This window comes from Cryptomeria japonica, chromosome 1 (assembly GCF_030272615.1).
Source record: "Cryptomeria japonica chromosome 1, Sugi_1.0, whole genome shotgun sequence".
NCBI lineage: Eukaryota > Viridiplantae > Streptophyta > Pinopsida > Cupressales > Cupressaceae > Cryptomeria > Cryptomeria japonica.
In genome coordinates, this window is record NC_081405.1 from 297,114,075 (window position 1) to 297,135,719 (window position 21,645).

At 37.8% G+C, this 21,645-nt stretch overlaps 1 protein-coding gene across 5 annotated transcripts in view; it reads left to right on the plus strand.

Annotated features, from left to right (window-relative positions):
* Positions 1–1,049: 1,049 nt before the first annotated feature.
* Positions 1,050–21,645, plus strand: part of LOC131046433 (putative pentatricopeptide repeat-containing protein At5g52630) — a 73,536-nt gene continuing 52,940 nt past the window's right edge. For 3 of the 5 annotated variants that reach the window (XR_009106000.2, XR_009106002.2, XR_009106001.2), the window contains exons 1-2: positions 1,050–1,985; positions 2,269–3,521. Coding sequence is in view for 2 of the 5 variants with exons in the window: in XM_057980171.2 (XP_057836154.1) it covers positions 1,268–1,985; positions 2,269–3,467 (1,917 nt within the window). In the remaining 3 variants the exon portion in view is untranslated. Of the gene's footprint in view, positions 1,986–2,268; positions 3,731–21,645 lie in introns of those variants that run through there. The other 2 variants (XM_057980171.2, XM_057980172.2) reach the window with 2 other exon arrangements.

Consider the following 21,645-nt stretch of genomic DNA (forward strand, 5'->3'; position numbering starts at 1 on the left):
ATCCAACGAAAGACCTCTGTCAACCAAGGTCTGAGGAATGGGAAATGCCTTAGTTTTAATGCTCAAGCAGTGATCTATTACCAAGAGCATCCATTGAATATTTCAGAATGTACAATTTGGCGACCGTTGAAACCACGAAGCTTTTGTTTAAACTGGTAAAGCCCTAATAATGAACGGTGAGAAGCTCATTATTAAAATAAATAATGGTAAACCTAGGGCGAAGATAACGTTAAAAGTTTGTTAATAATCATCCTTTTCAAAATATATATCCAAAATGGAACACTCATTTTTCCGTAAAACCCTTAGAAAAATCGAAACAAGAGCTTTCTGAGGGCCCATATACTTTTCAAAATATATATCCAAACTTGTTTCCCAACGAAGGTCGTTGTAGTAATGACAACAATAAAAAAATGAAATAGGCATTTTTCCTTAAAACCCTTAAAAAATTGAAACAGACACTTTTTCTGAAGGTCCTTATCCGCCTAATAAACAAAGAGCAAAACTCACAATAGATTGCAAGCTTTCATAAAGTCTATGCAAAAAAGCAAACAACGCACAAACCTTGCCACAGAACAACCAATCTACTCCTTCTCGCGACTGCTCCACTCCAAACAACACCCACCTCCAAAACAAATTCGACCTCTGTGAATGGCTCTGGCCGGAAACAGAGGTAACAACTAATCTACTCCTTGTTGCGACCGCTCCACTCCAAACAACACCCACCTCCAAAACAAATTTGACCTCTGTGAATGGCTCTAGTGAAAAACAGAGGTATTAATGTCGGCCCCGTTAATACAACGATGTTCAATGCACATGAATTAACTTCGGTCATAAACACTTCGAAGACGTGCTGCATACATCTCACGCAAAACATAATACTCCGCTGACATTAACGCTGGCCAACGCGAATGAATTAACTCCGCCGATAAATACTTGGTAGACGTGAGGTACTTTTCCCTACGAACTGCCGGAATGCCGTCGACCGGAATCTTTGACGGGCTGCCGGAAGGCTGACAATTTTCTGGGCATAGATGCCCCCACTAAAAGCCTATCGGCTTAATTAAACCTTGTTTCGAAACCTTAGTTCGACTAGACATGCACTACATTAAACTGTGAATCTCCATCTTGCGGAGCTGGAACAAGCTAAATGTTCGAGGACAAGTAAATTTCACAAACAGCCCAATGCAATCATACATTAGTGTTTTCACAGAAACTTTCCAATCATTCTGGAATAAAGGAAGTTAAAGGACATTATTTTCCAGATTGAATGCTCGTTACAGTCCGATGCCGAATCAAATTCAAAGCCATTGGTTTCAGTACTTCTGCAGTTGCCAGCGTTTCAGAAGTATTCCTTGGAGAAATCCCAACTCTGGAGGATGAAGAAAAACTCGTGAAAAACACAGAAGCCAATAAACAACAATGCGTAAATGCATTACCCAAATGCATTGTAGCTGACTACAATTCTTATCGCCCTCTGCTTCAATGGTGTGTGAATTCGAGAGCCATTGCAGAAGGAAAACAGTTACACGCACACACCATTGTATCAGGATTTGTATATCTTCCCTTCATATCAAACAATCTTGTAAATATGTATGCCAAATGCGGAATCATTGAGGATGCACGTAAAATGTTTGACAAAATGTTTCCTCGACAGCCAATCACATGGACCACCATGGTTACTGGTTATGCTCAGAATGGGCCTGAGGAGGAAGCACTGAAGCTTTTCGCGCGGATGCAGCGAGCAGCAATGAAATTGAACAATTATACTTTTCCTAGCGTTCTGAAGGCGAGCGCCGCAATTAGGGCACTGCAAGAGGGGATGCAGATTCATTCTTGTATCCTGAAGACTGGGTATTATTTGGATATCTTTACAGGCAGTGCGCTTGTTGATATGTATGCTAAGTGTCGAGTTGTCGACGATGCGAAAAAAGTGTTTGACGAAATGCCTGAACGAAATGTTGTTTCATGGAGCGGGTTGATTACAGGCAGGGAAATTTTTAGTGCCTAATAATTTACAACTGAGTAATTTAGCCAGAATTGTTTTTAAAACATACCCTACTTTAAGATGAAGACATGCCCGATTTACCATAGAGTGATATTTCTTTCTTGAAAATTTGAGAATTTTTAGATTATATTTTCGGGATGTACTGTCATTTTTTTTTTTCTTGAAAGCTTTGGGATTATTATCTATATATAAATTATGTAAGCGTACTGAAAATTTGATATGGAAAAAATTACGTGCTTTCTTAAAATTTTCCCCTATTGCAGGCTGTGCTTTAAATGGACAGAATGAGGAAGCTTTAATACTTTTTCGGCAAGCACTGGTTGATGGAGTGAAACCCAATGATTATACGTTTTCGACTATATATTCAGTTTGTGCAAATGTCACTATTCTTGATTATGGTAGGCAGATACATTGTCTTGGTGTAAAATCTGGTTATGATGTGTACAGCTTTGTTGGTAGTTCTCTTGTTGGCATGTATGCAAAGTGTGGGTGTATTGAAGATGCACGCCAAGTGTTTGACAAATTGCCAAAACGAAATCTGGCAGCATGGAATGCAATGATTATAGCATGTGGACAACATGGGAAGGCGGAGGAAGCCCTTGGGCTCTTCTCGCAGTTTGAGATTTCGGGCATGATTCCCAATGATATCACATTTCTTTGTGTTCTTTCTGTTTGTAGCCATGCAGGCCTAGTGGATGAAGGTCAACGTTTTTTTGATTCTATGACTCGAGACTATTGCATTTCACCAAGGCCAGAGCATTATTCCTGCATAGTTGATCTTCTTGGTCGCTCTGGGCACTTGCAGGAGGCAGACGAGTTCATCAAACAAATGCCAATGGAACCGATTGCATCTGTGTGGGGTGCCTTGCTTGGTGCTTGCAGAATGCATGGCAATATGGAGTTAGGTAAGTTAGCTGCAGAAAAATTATCTGAAATGGATCCATACAACGCCGGAGCTCGTGTCCTGCTGTCTAATATCTATGCAGCAGCTGGAAGGTGGGATGATGTTGCAAAAGTAAGGAAAATGATGAGAGACCGCGGTCTGAAAAAAGAGACAGGGCTTAGCTGGATTGGATTAAAAAGCAAAGTGCATGCTTTTGTTTCGGATGATGACACACACCCTCAAATAGAGGAAATCTATGCAAAGTTGAAGACATTAAATGATCAGATGGAAGCGGCAGGATATGTGCCTGACACAAGGTTTGTGCTTCATGATGTGGAAGAGGAGCAGAAAGAAGTCCTCCTTGGCTTTCACAGTGAGAAGATAGCACTTGCATTTGGGCTTATGAGCACACCAATAGATACAACCATAAGAATTATGAAAAATCTTCGTGTATGTGGTGACTGCCACAATGCAATCAAGTTCATCTCTAAGCTTGTTAAAAGAGAAATTATAGTAAGGGATACACATCGTTTTCATCATTTCAAGGATGGAGTGTGCTCCTGTAGAGATTATTGGTGAAATGAAAATCAAACTTCTGTGATCTTTTGATGGTAAGATATATAAGTGACAAAGGTGTGTACACATTTTTTTGGCTCCCAAGAATCTCAATTTTTTCGATTCTTGGTGGATAATATCATAATGAAAAAATTCTCAAAGATTGAGTTGTAAATTATTGCATAGAATAAAGTTTCTAGTAGAATGTGTACATTGATAGTGTGTTCATCAGCGATATATTGGCATTAAATCACAAAGCTCTAATGTCTTATCATGTTTATGTCTCATGATCTCTTTCACAAGTCTTCTAGAGGTTTTTGCTATCTTCTATAGCTGAGATCCTTATTTATGTTGATTTCCTCAGAGAAAGTCGAGTACTTGAATGTCACAAGCTGGTATGTCATGGCCATGCAGCTAACACGCATTTCTTCTACCTTGCTCATAACATGGATGTTGTTACTTCAATAATGTGGCTGAAAAAATAATAACAAATCATAGATTTAACAGATCTACTTTTAGAGTTGGGATGTCAAAAGGCAAGTTAGAGTTGGCTTTCTTAAGCTGAAAGTTAATTTTGATTACATTCAGTTTATATTTCTTTGATATATCATTGTAACCCTGGCCAAAATTCCATACAAGGTAGGAAGTAACATCGCAGAACTTGATTTAAGTTGCTTCTATTTTTCCTGATCTAGCTTTCAAGTTGCAGTTTGCCATTCTTTAAAACTGATGGGCTCTCCAGTAAATGTGATTTGAAGTTTTTATCTTTGTCATCATGTTGTTAAGATATTGCTTTTCTTTGCAAGAGTGTTTCTGGAACAAACTGTGTATCTTTTTTGTATTGATGTTTCTATCTTTTTTTGTTTTTCTCATCTGTTTAGAACTTTGGTGAAAAATCAGTAGCAGGTCAGCTTACACTAACGATCCCTTCCCACTGGCAGATACATAAGTCCATCATAAAGAGAAGATTTAGAGTATTGAAAACAGAGTTAATTGTCTTCCTAAATACATTTGTCCCCTTTTCTGTCATTCATAGGAAACTTTCATCCAATATGGAAATATATCACAACGTCTTAGTTTCTACAGGTATGGATCTCATATGGCTTCCAGCAAAAAATAATGAAGGATCAAATTTCTTTGCATTTTAAGAAATACCTACCATAGATCTCCTGCTTTCCATTATGAGAACTAACATAATTGGTATGGAACTTGTACTTCATATTTTGTACAAACCATACAGGATTCATGTGATTTTTGTAGTGTTTTCCAACCTACAGGTTTCTGACATGTGGCATTTATTTGTATTGGTATAGAATTCTTCTAAATATTGAAGATTAGGAGCACTGTTGAAGTTGCAGCAGGACTTAAATGATGTCATGGAATCTTGATAGATATGGTGGGGAAATTGAATGATTACATTACCTCTTGGCAAGACACAAAGCCAGACTATAAGAAAGTAGGCACTTAGGAATGAAATAGAGGAGTCAGGAAACCAACAACCTGAATATTCTTAGATGATATGGTGAAATGAAAGAGATATTTAAAAGCATTTTCAACTAATTTCAAGGAGGTGCAAGTCACATGTACATTGATGTCAAGCCCTTTGACATGGAAGATAAGATTGCATTGATGTCAAGCCCTTTAACATGGAAGATAAGATTGCATTTGATACCTTTTAAAGATATGCTCATGTATCTTGCAGTGTCAATACTGAAGAAGTATATGCTGGTTAATGAACTTGAGTTATGTGGTTATCATTATCTTTTTAGTTACCATGCTAGAAACTGCATAGGAAGCTGCATGAAAGGAACAATATTCAAATATTATAGAACAGGCTTTGGGGTGAAAGTCCTTCGATTGATGTTTCACATTTTTCTTCTCTCTGTTTCAAACATCTGTTACAGGTGCTTGGATGCTTTGTGGGTTCCCATGTCTTGTGATTATTACCAACTTGCACAAGAGAAATGTCATAGAACAAATGACTATACTAGAAATTGGTCATTAGAGATGACTTAAGTATACATAGGCCAAAATCTCACAATAATTTTAAATCTTAGATTCAAATCATCCAAACTCATGCAAAATATCAGGTTAACCCATATTTTCCACGTTCCTGTCTCTTATGAGACTACCAAAGCAGTTTCCATTCTTGACCTTTTTACTTTTTACAAAGTTTGAGAAGAACAATAATTTTGTTTATAAATAAAGTTAACATCTATTGATTTTTAAGGACAATGACATGCACACAACATGGATAGAGGTTATAAGGTATATGTGAGATTTGCCAAGGAAGCTCGAGAAAAATGAAACAACAAACAATTGTAAATTGTTAGCAAATGGAGAAATGATTGATTAGAAGACCTGATGAAAAACATTAGGAGTGGAGGCGAATATTAAGGGAAGATATTCTACCTACCACCTTACCTAACTTGCCACATAGGTAGCTACCTGCCAACTAAGTTGGTGATTAGTCTACACCAACACCCCCCCTTAAGCACAACTTAGGTGAAGGAAAAGAGTGGGTCTCAACATCAAAACCTAACAAGGTACCTGTTGTGACCATTTCACACATCACCCCATCAAGATGGGGACCCCCCTTTTTTTTCAAGTCCTAGCCTCCCCCTTTTTCATAGGCGAAATGAGTAAGTGTATAGGGTTTAGATGTCATGTGAGTCAATCAGGAGCTCAGCTGAAGAGTCCAAAGAAGTTGCTAGTTAGTGACACTCCAAGAGTTCAAGGTTGAAGATAAACTCCAATTGCTTCTCATAAGAAGCAAAATTCACTTTAAATACCTCGTCCGAGGTTGTTTCCAAGAGACCTCCTCTCGCAAGTTTGAAGGGAGAAAATGAATCAAGGTGATGTACAAGAAGACAATATTCGATTTCAATTCACCTCATTCTCCAAGCCCCCAAAACCTTAACTTCATGTTTAGGCATAGAGGAGCAAACTTCATGTTGAGAGGTAGATGAGCGAACTTCCCTTGAGTGCCTTGTTTGAGAATATGTGTAAGTATGAGTTTGAGCGTTTGAATGAGATATTCCAAGGATTGAGTTCATATGCAACGAAATGATTGACAAGCTCATTTGTAATCTACTTCATCTTCAAGTCTTCTCTAGGAGCGAACTTCATGACTTAAGGATTTGGAGCGAACTTCATGAGTTGATGATTTGGAGCAAACTTCACGAGTTGAGAATTTGGAGTGAACTTCACGAGTTGATGATTTTGAGCGAACTTCATGAGTTGATGGTTTGGGGTGAACTTCATGACTTGATGATTTGGAGCGACTTCATGATTTGAGGATTTGGAGGGAACTTCACCTTCAAGCCTTCATGAGCGAAATTGGAAGTAGAGGAATGAAGGAAATTTGAGAGCACCTACTTCATTTTCAAACACTCAAGAGTGAACTTCATGAGTTGAGCATTTGGAGCGAACTTCATGAGTTGAGCATTTGGAGGGAACTTCATGAGTTGAGCATTTGGAGCGAACTTCATGACTTGAGGATTTGGAGCTAACTTCATGACTTGAGCATTTGGAGCGAACTTCATGACTTGAGCTTTTGGAGCGAACTTCATGACTTGGAGATTTGGAGCGAACTTCATGAGTTGAGAATTTGGAGTGAACTTCATGGGTTGAGAATTTGGAGCGAACTTCATGAGTTGAGAATTTGGAGCGAACTTCATGAGTTGAGCATTTGGAGCTAACTTCATGACTTGAGCATTTGGAACGGTCTTCACGACTTGAGCATTTGGAGCGAACTTCATGACTTGGAGATTTGGAGCGAACTTCACAAGTTGAGAATTTGGAGCGAACTTCATGAGTTGATGATTTGGAGCGAACTTCATGAGTTGATGATTTGGAGCGAACTTCATGAGTTGGAGATTTGGAGCGAACTTCATGAGTTGGAGATTTGGAGCGAACTTCATGAGTTAAGGAAGACAAGTGAACTTCATGAGTTGGAGAGGGAGAGCGAACTTAATAAGCAAGGAGATTGAAACAAACTTCATGTGCACACCAATTAGAGCGATCTTCATCTTCAGAGCTTCATGAGCGAATATCAACTTCATCTTCAAAGCTTCATAAGCGAATATCAACTTCATGAATCGAGCTACATGAGCGAATTTTAACTTCTTGTTGAAGATGAGCAAACTTAATGTAAGGAGCTACAAGAAGTGAATTTCAACTTCAAGGATTAAGGTGAATGAGCGAAATTTATGATGGGGGGGAAAGAAGGAAATTTGAAAATGTTTACCTTGAATTAATTTTAAAAAAACTTCACCAATTCAATGATATGAGCGAACTTCGCAAAATGGTATATAAGAGCGAACTTCAAGGATTAAACCTCATAAGCGAACTTCAAGAAATGAGGTAGGTGAGCGATTTTTCTTGATGCACTAATCCAGCAATAATAAAATTCGAAATTCAAACAAGAAGAGGTAAGTCGGCTAAGGCAATTTGTTGTTTTAATTTAATTTAGGTAAGTCGGCCTATATGGGAAAAGACACCTCCCTTTCTTTGATCGCCTATAAGAAGGAGAGCAAACAATCATTTCAACATCAATCAAAACAAGTTCATCTCTCTAATTAGCAAACTTGAAGAGCAGATTGGCGAACTTTAGCAGCAAGAGGGCGAATTAATCATCTTCTACAACAAATTCACCTTAGAGAGAACAGCGATTTCATCCTCACAAGGGCAAATTTTAGCAGATTGTCAATAGCAAGGAATTAAGGAGAATTTGAAAGACAGCAAACCCTTGAGCATCAACATTCATATCATTGATTAGATTTTGAAGTGAAATATCAGAAATTGGAGATAAATGCATCATTTAGACTGATATAAAATCAGGGACAGGTCTAAGTCTGATAGTGATTTTGTTAAGGCAAATTAGATCTCCCTAATTCATCTAAAGAAGCAAATCAGTCTTATTTAGCAATTCATCCCACATTTTTTAGATGCAAGATTCATTCCATACTTGAGTAAATATGCTTTAGTACATCAATATTTCACCACTACTCTAACTTACATATCTCTCATAGGTGAAAGATGGCGGCTCCTAAACCAAACAAGACCCTCTCCCATCAGGCGATCATTAAGGAAGACTCAAGGAGTGGTGCATTTGAAAGCAAGATCACTTCGCATTGGAGCAAAGTAGGAGATACCAATCTCAGGAAGTTCGACACCAAGAAGTTTTGGCACCTATCACACACAAGTGAACCTACTGCTACAACCAAGAAGATGATTGAAAGTGGGATCATAAATGTAGCTGGCTTTCCTCCCGCGGTGCAATGTTACGAGCTGATTGTGGAATATGCTCAACATTATTACTCTACCTCAAGAAGGATTGTGGCGAAGGATGGTGGCGAAGGATGGAACAGTGCTTGCATATCTCTCGGTTTCAGCAATCAGCGAAACATTTCATCTACCCGAGCCCAAAGACATGGTCTACATAGGCATGGAAGGAGCTAAGTCTGCCTATGATGATGATCCAGATGCTTGTGTGAAGATCATTGACAAATTTTGGTTGAAGAAGAGTAGAGGTGGTAGAAGCAGATGGCCAGATAGATTGCATAGGATAGACTTCAATGATGAATTCACAGACTTCATCACCTTACTCCATCGATTGGTTGGCGCACTTGAGGCTTCATATTTTGAGGATTGGATGTTCTACTTCATTGAGACTGTTACTCACGGCAAGAACGCAATCAATTGGGCAAGATTGATCAACAACATTGATCTACAGATGAGGAGGCTGATGCGCACCAGAACATTCTATATGAGCTCCTACGTCATATACTCCATAGCGAGAAATTATGAGTATCCAGGATTGATGTACACAGGTGTAGTTGGAAGGAGACCTGGAGAGATTAAGGTATATGATTGCTATCCACAACTTAAGCATCCACCAAAGCAACACTCTAGGAGAGTGAATGATGCATTCACCATGCATATCACGAGGACACTTCGAGGTGGATTGCAGCGAAGACTCTCTCTAGAAGCACAAGCATTGGTAGAACAACATGGTGCATGGTTCATCCAGTTCCCGAAGTTCACTTATATTAGAGTTCAAGAATGTCCCGTTCCTCCCTACATGTTGCTGAGCTACCCAACGAATAGAGTGGTGCTACTCGAGGTGGTGAGACAGTTATTGGCATATGTCAAGGAATATAGGCATAATCATGGAGCCGATGTTTCCTTCCCTATCACTCTTGGAGATTCTATTGAAGTATGCCCCTCTACTCATGTAGCAAAAGATGCCGAGAAAGAGTTAGCAATCCATTCACTCAAGCCATTCACAACTAGAGATCGCTTTGATCCATATGGTAATGTAAAAGAAGTTTTGGGAAAGAAGTATGGACACCGGTGGCATCTTGAGGATTATTGGATGAATGTTCAAAATGATGTGGAAGTGAAAAAGAAGATGTATTCCAAGCTATCTCTCGATTTCATCAGGAAATGCAAGTTGTTTCATGTTGCTGATCGAGTTCAAGATAGTGGCAAATATTTCCAAGCAGCATACGCCAAAGAAGACAGAGATCAAATTCAAATGGGCAGATATAGAGGTTGATGACTTGAAGGAGTTAATGAAACCAATTTTGGAATACACCCGCATATGGATAGACATACAACATCGAAAGTTGAAAGAGCAGAATATAGCACCGACATTCCACTCAAAAGAAAGAGTAGATGATGAAGATGAAGCAAGCGCAAGTGGGAGTGCACCTCAACCATCTCATTCAAGAGGATCGAAGAGAAAGGAAGATCGTGGTGAAAAGGAAAAATCAAATCCAAGTCATCCTTCTTCTAGACATGAAGAACAAAGGGTAGAAAAGGAGTTGAGTCAAGGAGCCAATGAATCAGCGGAATCTATAGTCCACAATGATAAAGGAAAGGAGAAGTTATCAAAAGAACAAGAAGATCTCACCCATCTCATTCAAGAGATCAAAGGAGGCGAAGAAGAGGATAATGATGAGACTACCTCACCACCCAGAGATGAGCAAATACATGAAGAAGCACAAATTCAAGAAGGAAGTTCTTCTATTCCGGAATGGCTAAAAGAAAGACTAGCTCAAGAAGTGATAGTAGTTGAGGAAGAGCAAATATATGATATAGCGAGTCTTCTAAGCCAAACTCGAGAGGTCACTGAGAGGAGGAAAGCTACGAATATGTCAAAGGTTATTAGAGATGATTCAGGATCAAGAAAGTTGCAAATAGCTACTCTAAGGGTTGAGAAGTATGGAGGAGAGATCACAAAAAATGAGTATGACATGGAAACTATTGATTTGGGTCCACTCACTTCCAAGCAAGCTATAGGTGATGCAACTGATTCATTGAAGGCAGTTAATGACATGTTGAGAGCTGAAATAGAAAAGAATAGAAGATTAGAAAATGAGACAAGTGCGTGGAGGAATTATGTTCAGCAATTTCAGCAACCATTGAGACATCAGAGTCCAACAGTTACACCGCCACCCTTGCTTCCTCCAAAATTAGTGGATCATATGGAGAAGATGAGGAATTCAGCATAGTTGATGGATACATGGATAGAGAATTCATATACTAGAGTTAGCAAGTTCATGAAGGGCATAATGAAGACACTCGATACAGTTATAAAGGTCCTTGTGAGAACTCATTTCCTCGTAGAAGCCTTTGAAACATTTGCTCATGCTAGAGATGCCATCATTCCAGTACTTCAAGTAATATGGAAAACATCCCGAGAAGTTTTGTCAAGAGAGAAGATAACAAAAGAGGGATCTACACCTACCTTTCTACAATGGAGCAGCCTACTTCGCACGAAGAAGATCATCTTTGAGGAGATTGGAAACAGATGTAGTCAAATTCAAGATGATATGCACCGAATTCATGATAAGATAGTGGAAGTAGCACAGATTGTTTTAGAGAGAAAGATTGATCCAAGAATGATCATAGAAGCTAGAGAATTGGAGGAAAGGATAAGAGTGATTTTCCATGGGACTGATGGAAAGATCACCAGGGAATAGTTGAATGACATGTTTGAGTTCATGGTTTTAGCAAGCAAAACCCAAGAACTCGAACCTGAATGGGATAATGCCATCGTCAAAGCTTCGAAGAAGTCATGCACATGGAGTGTTGGATTTGGTTGTTGTCATTCCTATTGTCATTGATGTCAACATATTCCTGTGATTTATTCCGGTGAGTTTGGAAAGAGTGTCTGATCCGGTTTTGAAGGTTGGTTTTGCTGATCATTGTTTTGCAGAATCCGGTATTTCCTCCGGTATATTCCGGTGTGATCAGATCTTGTGCTGAGACTTTGGGATATTGTTTGGGATGATCTTGTGTATCTTCTTTTTTGATGGTTTGTGATTTGGTTCTCCGCAAGTTATCTTTCTTTGTGACAGTTGCCGATTGGTTGTGTTCTTGAGCTTTCTAGATGTTGATCGATGAAGATTTGAAAAGTGGTGTTGGTGCAACTGTACCAGATGGTTCTAACGTGCTTGCTGGTGTTTCCTAGTCATGTCTTATTTGTTTTGGTGATCCGCATTGATCATTGTGTGAGTTTTTGGTGATTTCTGTGAACCGGTGATGATTTTCGTGTTATGTGGTATTTCTGGTGGTGTAGCGTGTTGCGGTTGATCTTGGCGTGATTTCCGGTGGATGTGATCATTTGGGAATTTGAATTAGGTCCATTTTATGTAATGTAAATTATTATATTGGTCCGGTGATCGATCTTTGTATCGTGTAATACAATTTTTATAATTATGAGTTGAGGGTTGAGGGTTTAGTCGACCTGGTTATCAGGGTTGATGATTTGTATTTATAGGTGAGATACTTATGTAATTTATGTGTCGGTATTGTGTTTGCATTATCAGAGAGATGATTGTGCGAACAAGAAACTTCTCATTCAGTGGAGTGTTGAGGTGAGATTGGTGTTGCAGAGCAGACAATTGTGCTTAACTAGAACTGTCATCAGGCATTTGAAGATGCTATCATTACAGTTCATTTCTTCCGCAATGTAGTCCGAATCATATTGTAAGTCAATGAGACTTCCTTGAGGGTGGTAGCCTTCCAGGCATATATCTTTTGAGCAGCGAGCTCTAGGCAGTGTGCTTGAATGCATGTGCATTCTCCATTGTAAAATTTTCACATATTACTGCAGAGTATCATCTTATAGTGGGTAGGTTCCCACCGTGGTTTTTCCCTTAATCGGGTTTTCCACGTCAAAATCTTGGTGTTGTGTTATTAATTTGCTTATCTGATTCATTGTTGCAGTTTATCAGTTTATGTTTTGAATTTTAATTTGCTTTGATCCGGTGAAGACTGATTCAACACAACCCCCCCCCCCCCCTCAGTCTTCCTTCTTGATTGCTGCTAACAATTGGTATCAGAGCTAGATCCTCCAGTAGAAGCTTAATCGCTTGAGGAGATCCGAGATGGCAGCTCAAGGTATTCTTTTCAAGAAGGATAGTCGAGGTTTGATGGAAGTAACTATACTATATGGAAGAGTCGGATGGAGGTGCATTTGAAATGTCTTGGAGAAGATTATTGGAAGATTGCTATGAATATCTATGCTGTTCCTCAGAATGGACCATCCACTCTTGATGAGGTTAAGGAAGCAGAATATAACATCAGAGCGAAGGAAGCATTGCTTAGTGCCCTGATTGATTCTGAAATGACAAATGTTATGGGACTTCAGACCGCACATGAGATCTGGGAGAAGCTTGAGATCCTGTATAAAGGTGATAGCCAAGTGAAAGTTGCTAAGTTGTAGAGCTTTTAAGGAAAGTATAAGACATTGAAGATGAGAGGTGATGAGAACATACGTTCATGCATGGCTAAAGTGAATGAACTTGTCCTTGGTATCAGAAATGCCGGTGGAAAGATTGAGGAAGATTAGATTGTTGCTAAGGTGCTGAGATTTTTCGCCTCTTGCTTGCAAACATAAGGTTGCTGCTATTGATGAGATCCGGAGTGTGACTACAGTGACAAGAGATGTGTTGGCTGCTGCATTTGAGCTAAGTGAATTTGGAGAATCACATGGAAAGTCTAGAGCATCAACATTGGTATCCGGTAAGCAGAAGTGTGATCCTGATGAGTGTAGGATATCCAAATATGAAAGAGAAAGAAGAGAGATAACAGAGCAAGAAAAAGAGCTTGATGAGCTTGAACTAGTGATTGCTCAGAGATTACCTAAAGGCGCTGGTAAGTATGATGGAAAGTTGCCCTTGAAATGTTTTTCTTGTAATAAGATAGGACATTTTGCTTCTAGATGTCCGGAGAGAATGGCTAAGTATGACAAACATGATAAGTTTGATAAGTATGATAGGAATGATAGATATGAGAAGCATGAAAAGTATGATAAGCCTTGCAAGTCTAACCGGAAGTTTAGGAACCAAAAGAACTGTTATTATGCTGCAGATGGAGGTGTTACAAATGATGAATCAGAAGGAGATGAAGTTGTGTTTATTGCCATTAAAGAAGATAGACCTGTACCTGGTGATTCCACAAGTTGTTCTGTTGAGGAGAAAGCTTTGGCTGCTAAGGTAGAAGAAAAGGGTGTATGGGTGATTGACAATGGTTGTTCACATCATATGACTGGTGACAAAAGCAAATTTGTAAGCATGGAAAGGTATGATGGTGGAATAGTTAGATTTGGAGATGACAAAGCCTGTTTAATCCGTGGGAGAGGTTCTATTTCTTTTGATGGTAAGCACAACACTGATGATGTCTTGTATGTTGAAGGTTTGAAGCATAATCTTTTCAGTGTTGGACAGATGGTTGATAAGAGTTACGATCTACAATTCAAGGATGGTAAATGCAAGATCTTGAATGCCTTCGGTATAGAGATTGCATCTGGGATTAAGACTGAAGGTAACATTTTTCATTTGAATGCTGGTGAGAAAAGTTGTTTGATTGCTAAGATAGATGAGAGTTGGTTGTGGCATAGAAGGATGTGTCAAGTAAACTTTGATTCATTGATTAAGATTAGTTCTACACAAGATGTTAGAGATCTACCTAAAATTGTTAAACCTGTTAATCCGATATGTAAGGAGTGTTAGTTGGGTAAGCAAACAAGAATTTCTTTCAAGAGCAAACCTTATACATTTGATGGATTGCTGGATCTTGTGCATACTGACCTATGTGGACCTACAATTGTTAGAAGTGTGCAGGGTGATAGATACTTTATGCTGCTAATTGATGATTATTCCAGAGTGACGTGGGTTGTCTTTTTGAAGGAAAAATCAAAAGCATTTGAGAAATTTAAGATATTCAAAGCTAAAGTTGAAACTAAGTCTGGATTGAAGCTGAAGTGTTTGAGATCTGATAGAGGTGGAGAATTTTGTTCTCGTGAATTCAACTCATTCTGTGAGATGCATGGAATCAAAAGACAACTATTTGCTCCTAGGACTCCACAACAAAATGGGATTGTTGAAAGGAAGAATTGTATTGTTTTTGATGCTGCAAGAACCATGTTGATTGAAGGAAATGTTTCAAAGGTCTACTGGAGAGAAGCTATTAGCACTGCAGTTTATACATTCAACGGAGTTCATATCAAAGGTGATGCTGGTAAGACCCTTTATGAGCTTTGGTTTGGTCACATTCCTACTATGAAATATTTCAAAGTTTTTGGTAGCAAATGTTATATTAAGAGAGATGAGGATCTTGGAAAGTTTGATGCTAGAAGTGATGAAGGTATCTTTTTGGGATATTCAACAGAGTAAAGCCTATCGATGCTATAACAAGAGACTGAGAAAGATAGTGGAGAGTGCAAATGTGAAGGTGGATGAGAACCTTGGGAAGGAGACAAGAGCTTATGATGATGTTCAACATGTTGTTTTAACTCCTATTCAGCCTAAAGAGCCTAAGCAGAATGATTCGGTAGAAACTGTTAATCCGGATGTTGCTGCTGCTTGTGATGATGTGTAGGAACCTGAGGATCAGAACAATTAGAAGATTCTGAGGTATGTTAGATTGAATAATTCTGAGAATCAGATTATTGGTGACAAGAATAAAGGTGTGATGACTAGAAGAAGGTTAGCTGCAAAAGAAGTATGTTTGATTTCTAAAGTTGAACCTAAAGATGTGGCTGAAGCTTGTAAAGATGAAAACTGGATAAGAGCCATGGAAGAAGAGTTGGGTCAGATTGAAAAGAACAACACTTGGGAACTTGTGTCTAGACCTAAGGATAAAAATGTTATTGATACTAAGTGGGTTTTTAAGAACAAACTGAATGAAGCCGGTGAAGTAGTCAGAAATAAAGCTAGATTGGTTTGCAAAGGGTATTCACAGTGTGAAGGGATTGATTATGAAGAAACTTTTGCCTTGGTTGCCAGAATCGAAGCTGTTAGACTGTTACTTGCTTATGCTGCTTATAAAGATTTCAAGGTATATCAGATGGATGTCAAATCTGCATTTTTGAATGGCGATCTAGAGGAAAAAGTTTACATTGAGCAACTTGATGGATTTTCACTGTCGGAGGATGGATTTTCACTGTCGGGTGATGGAGACATGGTATGTAAGTTGAAGAAAACATTTTATGGACTGAAACAAGCTCCTAGAGCCTGGTATGCTAGATTAGACAAATATTTGTTGAAATTGGGATTTACTAAAGGTGTTGTTGACAGTAATTTGTACTTTAAAATTGAATTTGATAACATTTTGATTGTTGAAGTCTTTGTTGATGACATTTATCTTTGGTGGTGATGATGATATGAGTATGAAGTTTGCTGGTGATATGCAGAAAGAATTTGAGATGTCTAGGATTGGTGAGATGAAGTTTTTCTTAGGTTTGCAGATTGCACAGACAGAAAAATGTATCTTTATATCTCTAACTAAGTATGTGAAGGAATTGTTGAAGAAGTTTGGACTAGATGATTCCAAACCTGTTGGAACTCCTATGGTGACTAGTTGTAAACTGTCCAAAAATGATGAATCTCCTAAAGCTAATCAGAGTTTGTACAAATCTATGGTTGGTGGACTGCTATATCTTACTCAGACTAGGCTTGACATTATGCATGCTGTGTGTATGGCTGCTAGATATCAAGCTATTAAGAGCATATTCAGATATCTAAAGGGAACTGTGGATTATGGTTTATGGTATCCGAAGAATGATGATTTCATGTTATGTGCTTACACTGATGCGGATTGGGCTAGTGATGTTGATGATTGAAAGAGTACTACTGGTGGAGCATTCTTTTTAGGTAAGAAGTTGGTTTCATGGGCTAGCAAGAAACAAGATTCAGTGTCTTTATCTACTGCTAAAGCTGAGTACATTGCTGCTGCTAGTAATTGCACTCAAATAGTTTGGATGAAACAAATGTTGAAAGATATCATAGTTATTCATGATGAGCCTACTATTATATACTGTGATAATTCTAGTGCTATAAACTTGTCAAAGAATCCAGTGCAATATCAAAGTCTAAGCATATACGATCAAATATAACTACTTGAGAGAGCAAGTCAGTGAAGGGAAGGTGAAGCTGGAGTATGTATCTACAAAGGAACAAATTGTTGATATTTTCGCTAAACCTTTGCCTATAGATACATTTGTCTATTTGAGAGACAAGTTAGGGGTATCCACCCCTCATGATGAGAGTTAGATGCATTGAGTTGCATTGATTCGGTGGAATTCAGAGCCTTATTCTTTTATCCGGATTGGTGAGTTGATGCTGCTCCTCTGCTGGAGTAGTCTGTTGATTTTGTTGTGTATCCTAGGGGGAGAGAGATTCATGATTTTGTATTGGGAGAGAGTTTGTTTTTCTGTTTTGGAGATCTTTGGCATTGCTGTCAAAGGGGGAGAGAGATTATGTGAAAGACTGCTTTATCAATTTTGTTCTTGGGGGGAGTTTGCTGGTGATATCTTCTTTCTTTGCATTGACTGTTTTTCACATTCATATGTTGCTATCAATGCCAAAGGGGGTGATTGTTGGATTGTTGGGAAGATTGTTGGATTTGGTTGTTGTCATTGCTGCTGCTAGGATATGTTGTTGTCATTGATGTCAACAATTCCTGTGATTTATTCCGGTGAGTTTGCAAAAAGTTTTTGATCCGGTTTTGAAGTTTGGTTTTGCTGATCACTGTTTTGCAGAACCCGGTATTTCCTCAGGCATATTTTGGTGTGATTAGATCTTGTGCTAAGACTTTGGGATATTGTTTGGGATGATCTTGTGTATCTTTATTTTTGATGGTTCGTGATTTGGTACTCCGCAAGTTATCTTTCTTTGTGACAGTTGCTGATTGGTTGTGTTCTTGAGCTTTCTAGATGTTGATCAATGAAGATTTGAAAAGCGGTGTTGGTGCAACTGTTCCGAATGGTTCTAACGTGCTTGCTGGTGTTTCCTAGTCGTGTCCTATTTGTTTTGGTGATCCGCATTGATCGTTGTGTGAGTTTTTGGTGATTTCTGTGAATCGTTGATGATTTTCGTGTTATGCGGTATTTCTAGTGGTGTAGCGTGTTGCGGTTGATCTTGGCATGATTTCTGGTGGATGTGATCATTTGAGAATTTGAATTAGGTCCATGTTATGTAATGTAAATCATTATATTGGTCCGGTGATCGATCTTTGTATCGTGTAATACAATTTTTATAATTATGAGTTGAGGGTTGAGGGTTTAGTCGACCTTGTTATCAAGGTTGATGATCTGTATTTATAGGTGAGATACTTATGTAATTTAGGTGTCGGTATTGTGTCTGCATTATCAGAGAGAGGTGATTGTGCGAACAAGAGACTTATCATTTAGTGTAGTGTTGAGGTGAGATTGGTGTTGCAGAGCAGACAATTGTGCTTAATCGGAACTGTCATCAGGCATTTGAAGATGCTATCATTGCAGTTTATTTCTTCCAGATTGTAGTCCGAATCATATTGTAAGTCAGTGAGACTTCCCTGAGGGTTGTAGCCTTTCGGGCATATATCTTTTGAGCAGTGAGCTCTAGGCAGTGTGCTTGAATGCATGTGCATTCCCCATTGTAATATTTTCACATACTACTGCAGAGTATCATCTTACAGTGGGTAGGTTCCCATCGTGGTTTTTCCCTTAACCGGGTTTTCCACGTCAAAATCTTGGTGTTGTGTGTTGTGCTATTAATTTGCTTATCTAATTCATTGCTGCAATTTATTAGTTAATGTTTTGAAGTTTAATTTACTTTGATCCGGGGAAGACTGATTCACCCCCCCTCTCAGTCTTCCTTCTTGATTGTTGCTAATATGGAGGAGCAGCTGAAGTCTTTGCTTGAGATCCCAATGATAGAGATAGATGGTATGGTGACCAAATTCATCGAATATGCCAGAAAGGAATGTGAGAAAGGGAACCAGATTCTAGAAGATAGTTTGTTATGATCCCACTTGGCATTTCATTTTCCTATTGGAGGATGCTTCCTCATTTCCGTGTAGGCACATGGTATTTTCTCATTGGTTGTTTCCATGATGATGTTTATCTAGATAGGGTTTCATTTGTATCAAACCTTAATTAGGGTTTAGGTGGCAAAATCTTGGCCTTTGATCTCCATTCGATCTCGGCCCTTCATTGTATTTGGGAGTCCTATATAAACTCCATTCGTTTCATTTGTAAAGGTTAATAGAATAATAGTGCTAGAATATTGAATAGAGAGATAGAGATTTTGATTAGAAGTGATAGGCCAAAACTGGGGCAAAGAATAAGAAAGATTTAACACTTTATAATGAATTTTAGTTCGGTCTATACATGTCAATCCGAGATTGTAGACTGATGAAAGGTATAGTGGCTGTCTGCTCAAGGGATGAAGATAGCAAGCCAAGTGGGGATGAAATGCATCTAGAAAATAAACCTATGACAATTCAAAATAATTCTGGTGACAGGAACTGTCACTTCCCGACAACAAAAACTGCATAGACAACAAATTATGAAACAAACAATTTATTAATAATTGACAAACCTTCTCATCAAATCAATAATACCAATCAAACTTTAATAAAATCTTACAAACGAAACTTAAATCATAATCATTTTATCAAACTAAACTAATGGAATTTAAATCACACAACTGTTAAAGTTAAAAACTGAAAAGAAATAACACAAACAAAATAAAATATCACTGAGCTTCCCGAGGAGTGGGCCCTTGCTCCTGGTTTGCACGGTGGAAGAAATGAATGCCTTCTTACGCTGGTTTTATCAGAACAAACACTATTTTATTTATCACAGAATAATATAAAACTCTTTGTCTTTCATCCCCCCCTTTTAATGATATTACATTGCCTTTATAAAATGAATAGGTGTGCAACAAATTCTCAACTATTTCCTATTCACGGATATTAGTTTGTTGCATTATTTTTTCAATGCTTTTTTCCACCAATAATATATTTTTGGAGCCCTATTTTGTAGCATTTGATTATATTTTCTTGCCACTTCTTTTGGAATTATTTGTGGCTTGTGGGTTGGAATAAAACAAACCACAAATATAGGAATTTGTTGTGCCTCAAAAGTAGCCATTCTTTTGGCCTACGTACAACATAATTTTATTATTTGCAACAACAAATAATTTATACTATTTCATGTCATATGAGTACAAAAATAAATTGTTTGTTGTTACAACAAGAAAGCTAATATTTAGTAAAACAAATAATTATTAGTTGGAATTATTTGTTGCCAAGTATATCCATGGGGTGTAGGAATTTTGTTCTCTCCTTCTCCGTAGCATGCTGCAAATTATTTTCCAAAGCTAACATGAAAATGCTTGTTAGTTAATACAATCTAATATTTATTATTCAAGTATTTTATCTTAAAACTAAATTAAAAAATTACTTATCTATATAAATCATATGCAACATAAAATGGTAAAATGATATAATATGGAATGGAAATGAACTATGGAAATGGGTATGAAAGAATATGAAATAGGCTAAAACATGACATAAAATGAAACATAAATGGCTCTTATCATTCCCCCAACTTAACATATTGCATGTCCTTGTGCAATCTTTATTTCTGAGAGGGTAGCCTTGGGAGTATGACTTTGGACTTTTTCTTCACCCATAGTTGTTATAGCTCATTATGATTTTTCTATCAGCTTCTCATGATAGACTTTATTGCTTTGTTTTTTGATTTTGCACTATTCATACCTCCTTTAACTCTTCATTTTTCATCATTTTTCTTTTTGATTTTTTTTTGATTTTCTTATTGTTTTAAAATTTGTTTAAATTTTTTTCAATAGCATTATTTGTTAATTTAAATGCTATATATAGGAGGTGTCACAAAATTTTTCTATCAATCATTCACGAGTTGCCTAAAATGGGTGAAATGAGATGCAATGTCCATAGGCTATGAAAGGATAGGTGATGTGGAGACTAAAATAATATGAAATGATTATGCAAGGTGAAAATAATGGATAGTGTGATGAGATAATTAAGGATACAGTGAAATAATAGGGAAACAATAGGTAATAAGGATGGTATACCTCCCCCCAACTTAAAGGGTTGACCATCCTCGGGAAAAAAGGAGAGGATAGGCACGAATGTTGCATATATGATTAATATAATAAGAAATATTAATAAAGTTAAGAGATAAAATAATGAAAAATAAAACTGATTGTTTTATCAACTCTCATGTCCATATATGCCAAGGTTTGGTAGCTAATGTAACTCTGCATCTGTGAAACTTGCAACAAGGAACCAAATATTGCACCAAGAACTGCAACACCATTGAAGATCTCCATTTGACTAAAACACTAGAGAGCATACCATTGGGAGATGAATCTCATTTTGTAGAACACCTCAATTGAATGTGAAGCACTTCCTGTAGCATAGGTGATCAAAGTCAGAGTGACCACAACAAATAGGAGCATAGTTGCACAAGTGAATGATAGGAGGTGATAGAAACACTCAGAGAGTGAAGAACCAAAGAAGCATCCGAGTCTTCCTGTAAAATAATCAGGCCAAAGGAAGAACACCAATAATTGCATTTTTTTCCCCTTTTTTTATTTTTCTCTGTCTTTTTCTCTTTTTTTTTTGTCATTTTTGATAACGATAAGTGACCGTTGGCAAGCCAGTTTTCAATCGCTCACCGCTTAGTGGCGCTGTAAAAACAGTTTTCACCACTAAGAATTTATTTCAACTACAATCCGCCAGAAACTGGTTTTCAAATTGTAGTTGTCTAACAATGCCCAAAGGTTTTCATTGTTAGAATTTTATTGCTATTCTTTTTGCTTTTTTTTTTCATTATTATTATTTTTTTTTTTTGAAAAACTGCATAGAATGACTACAG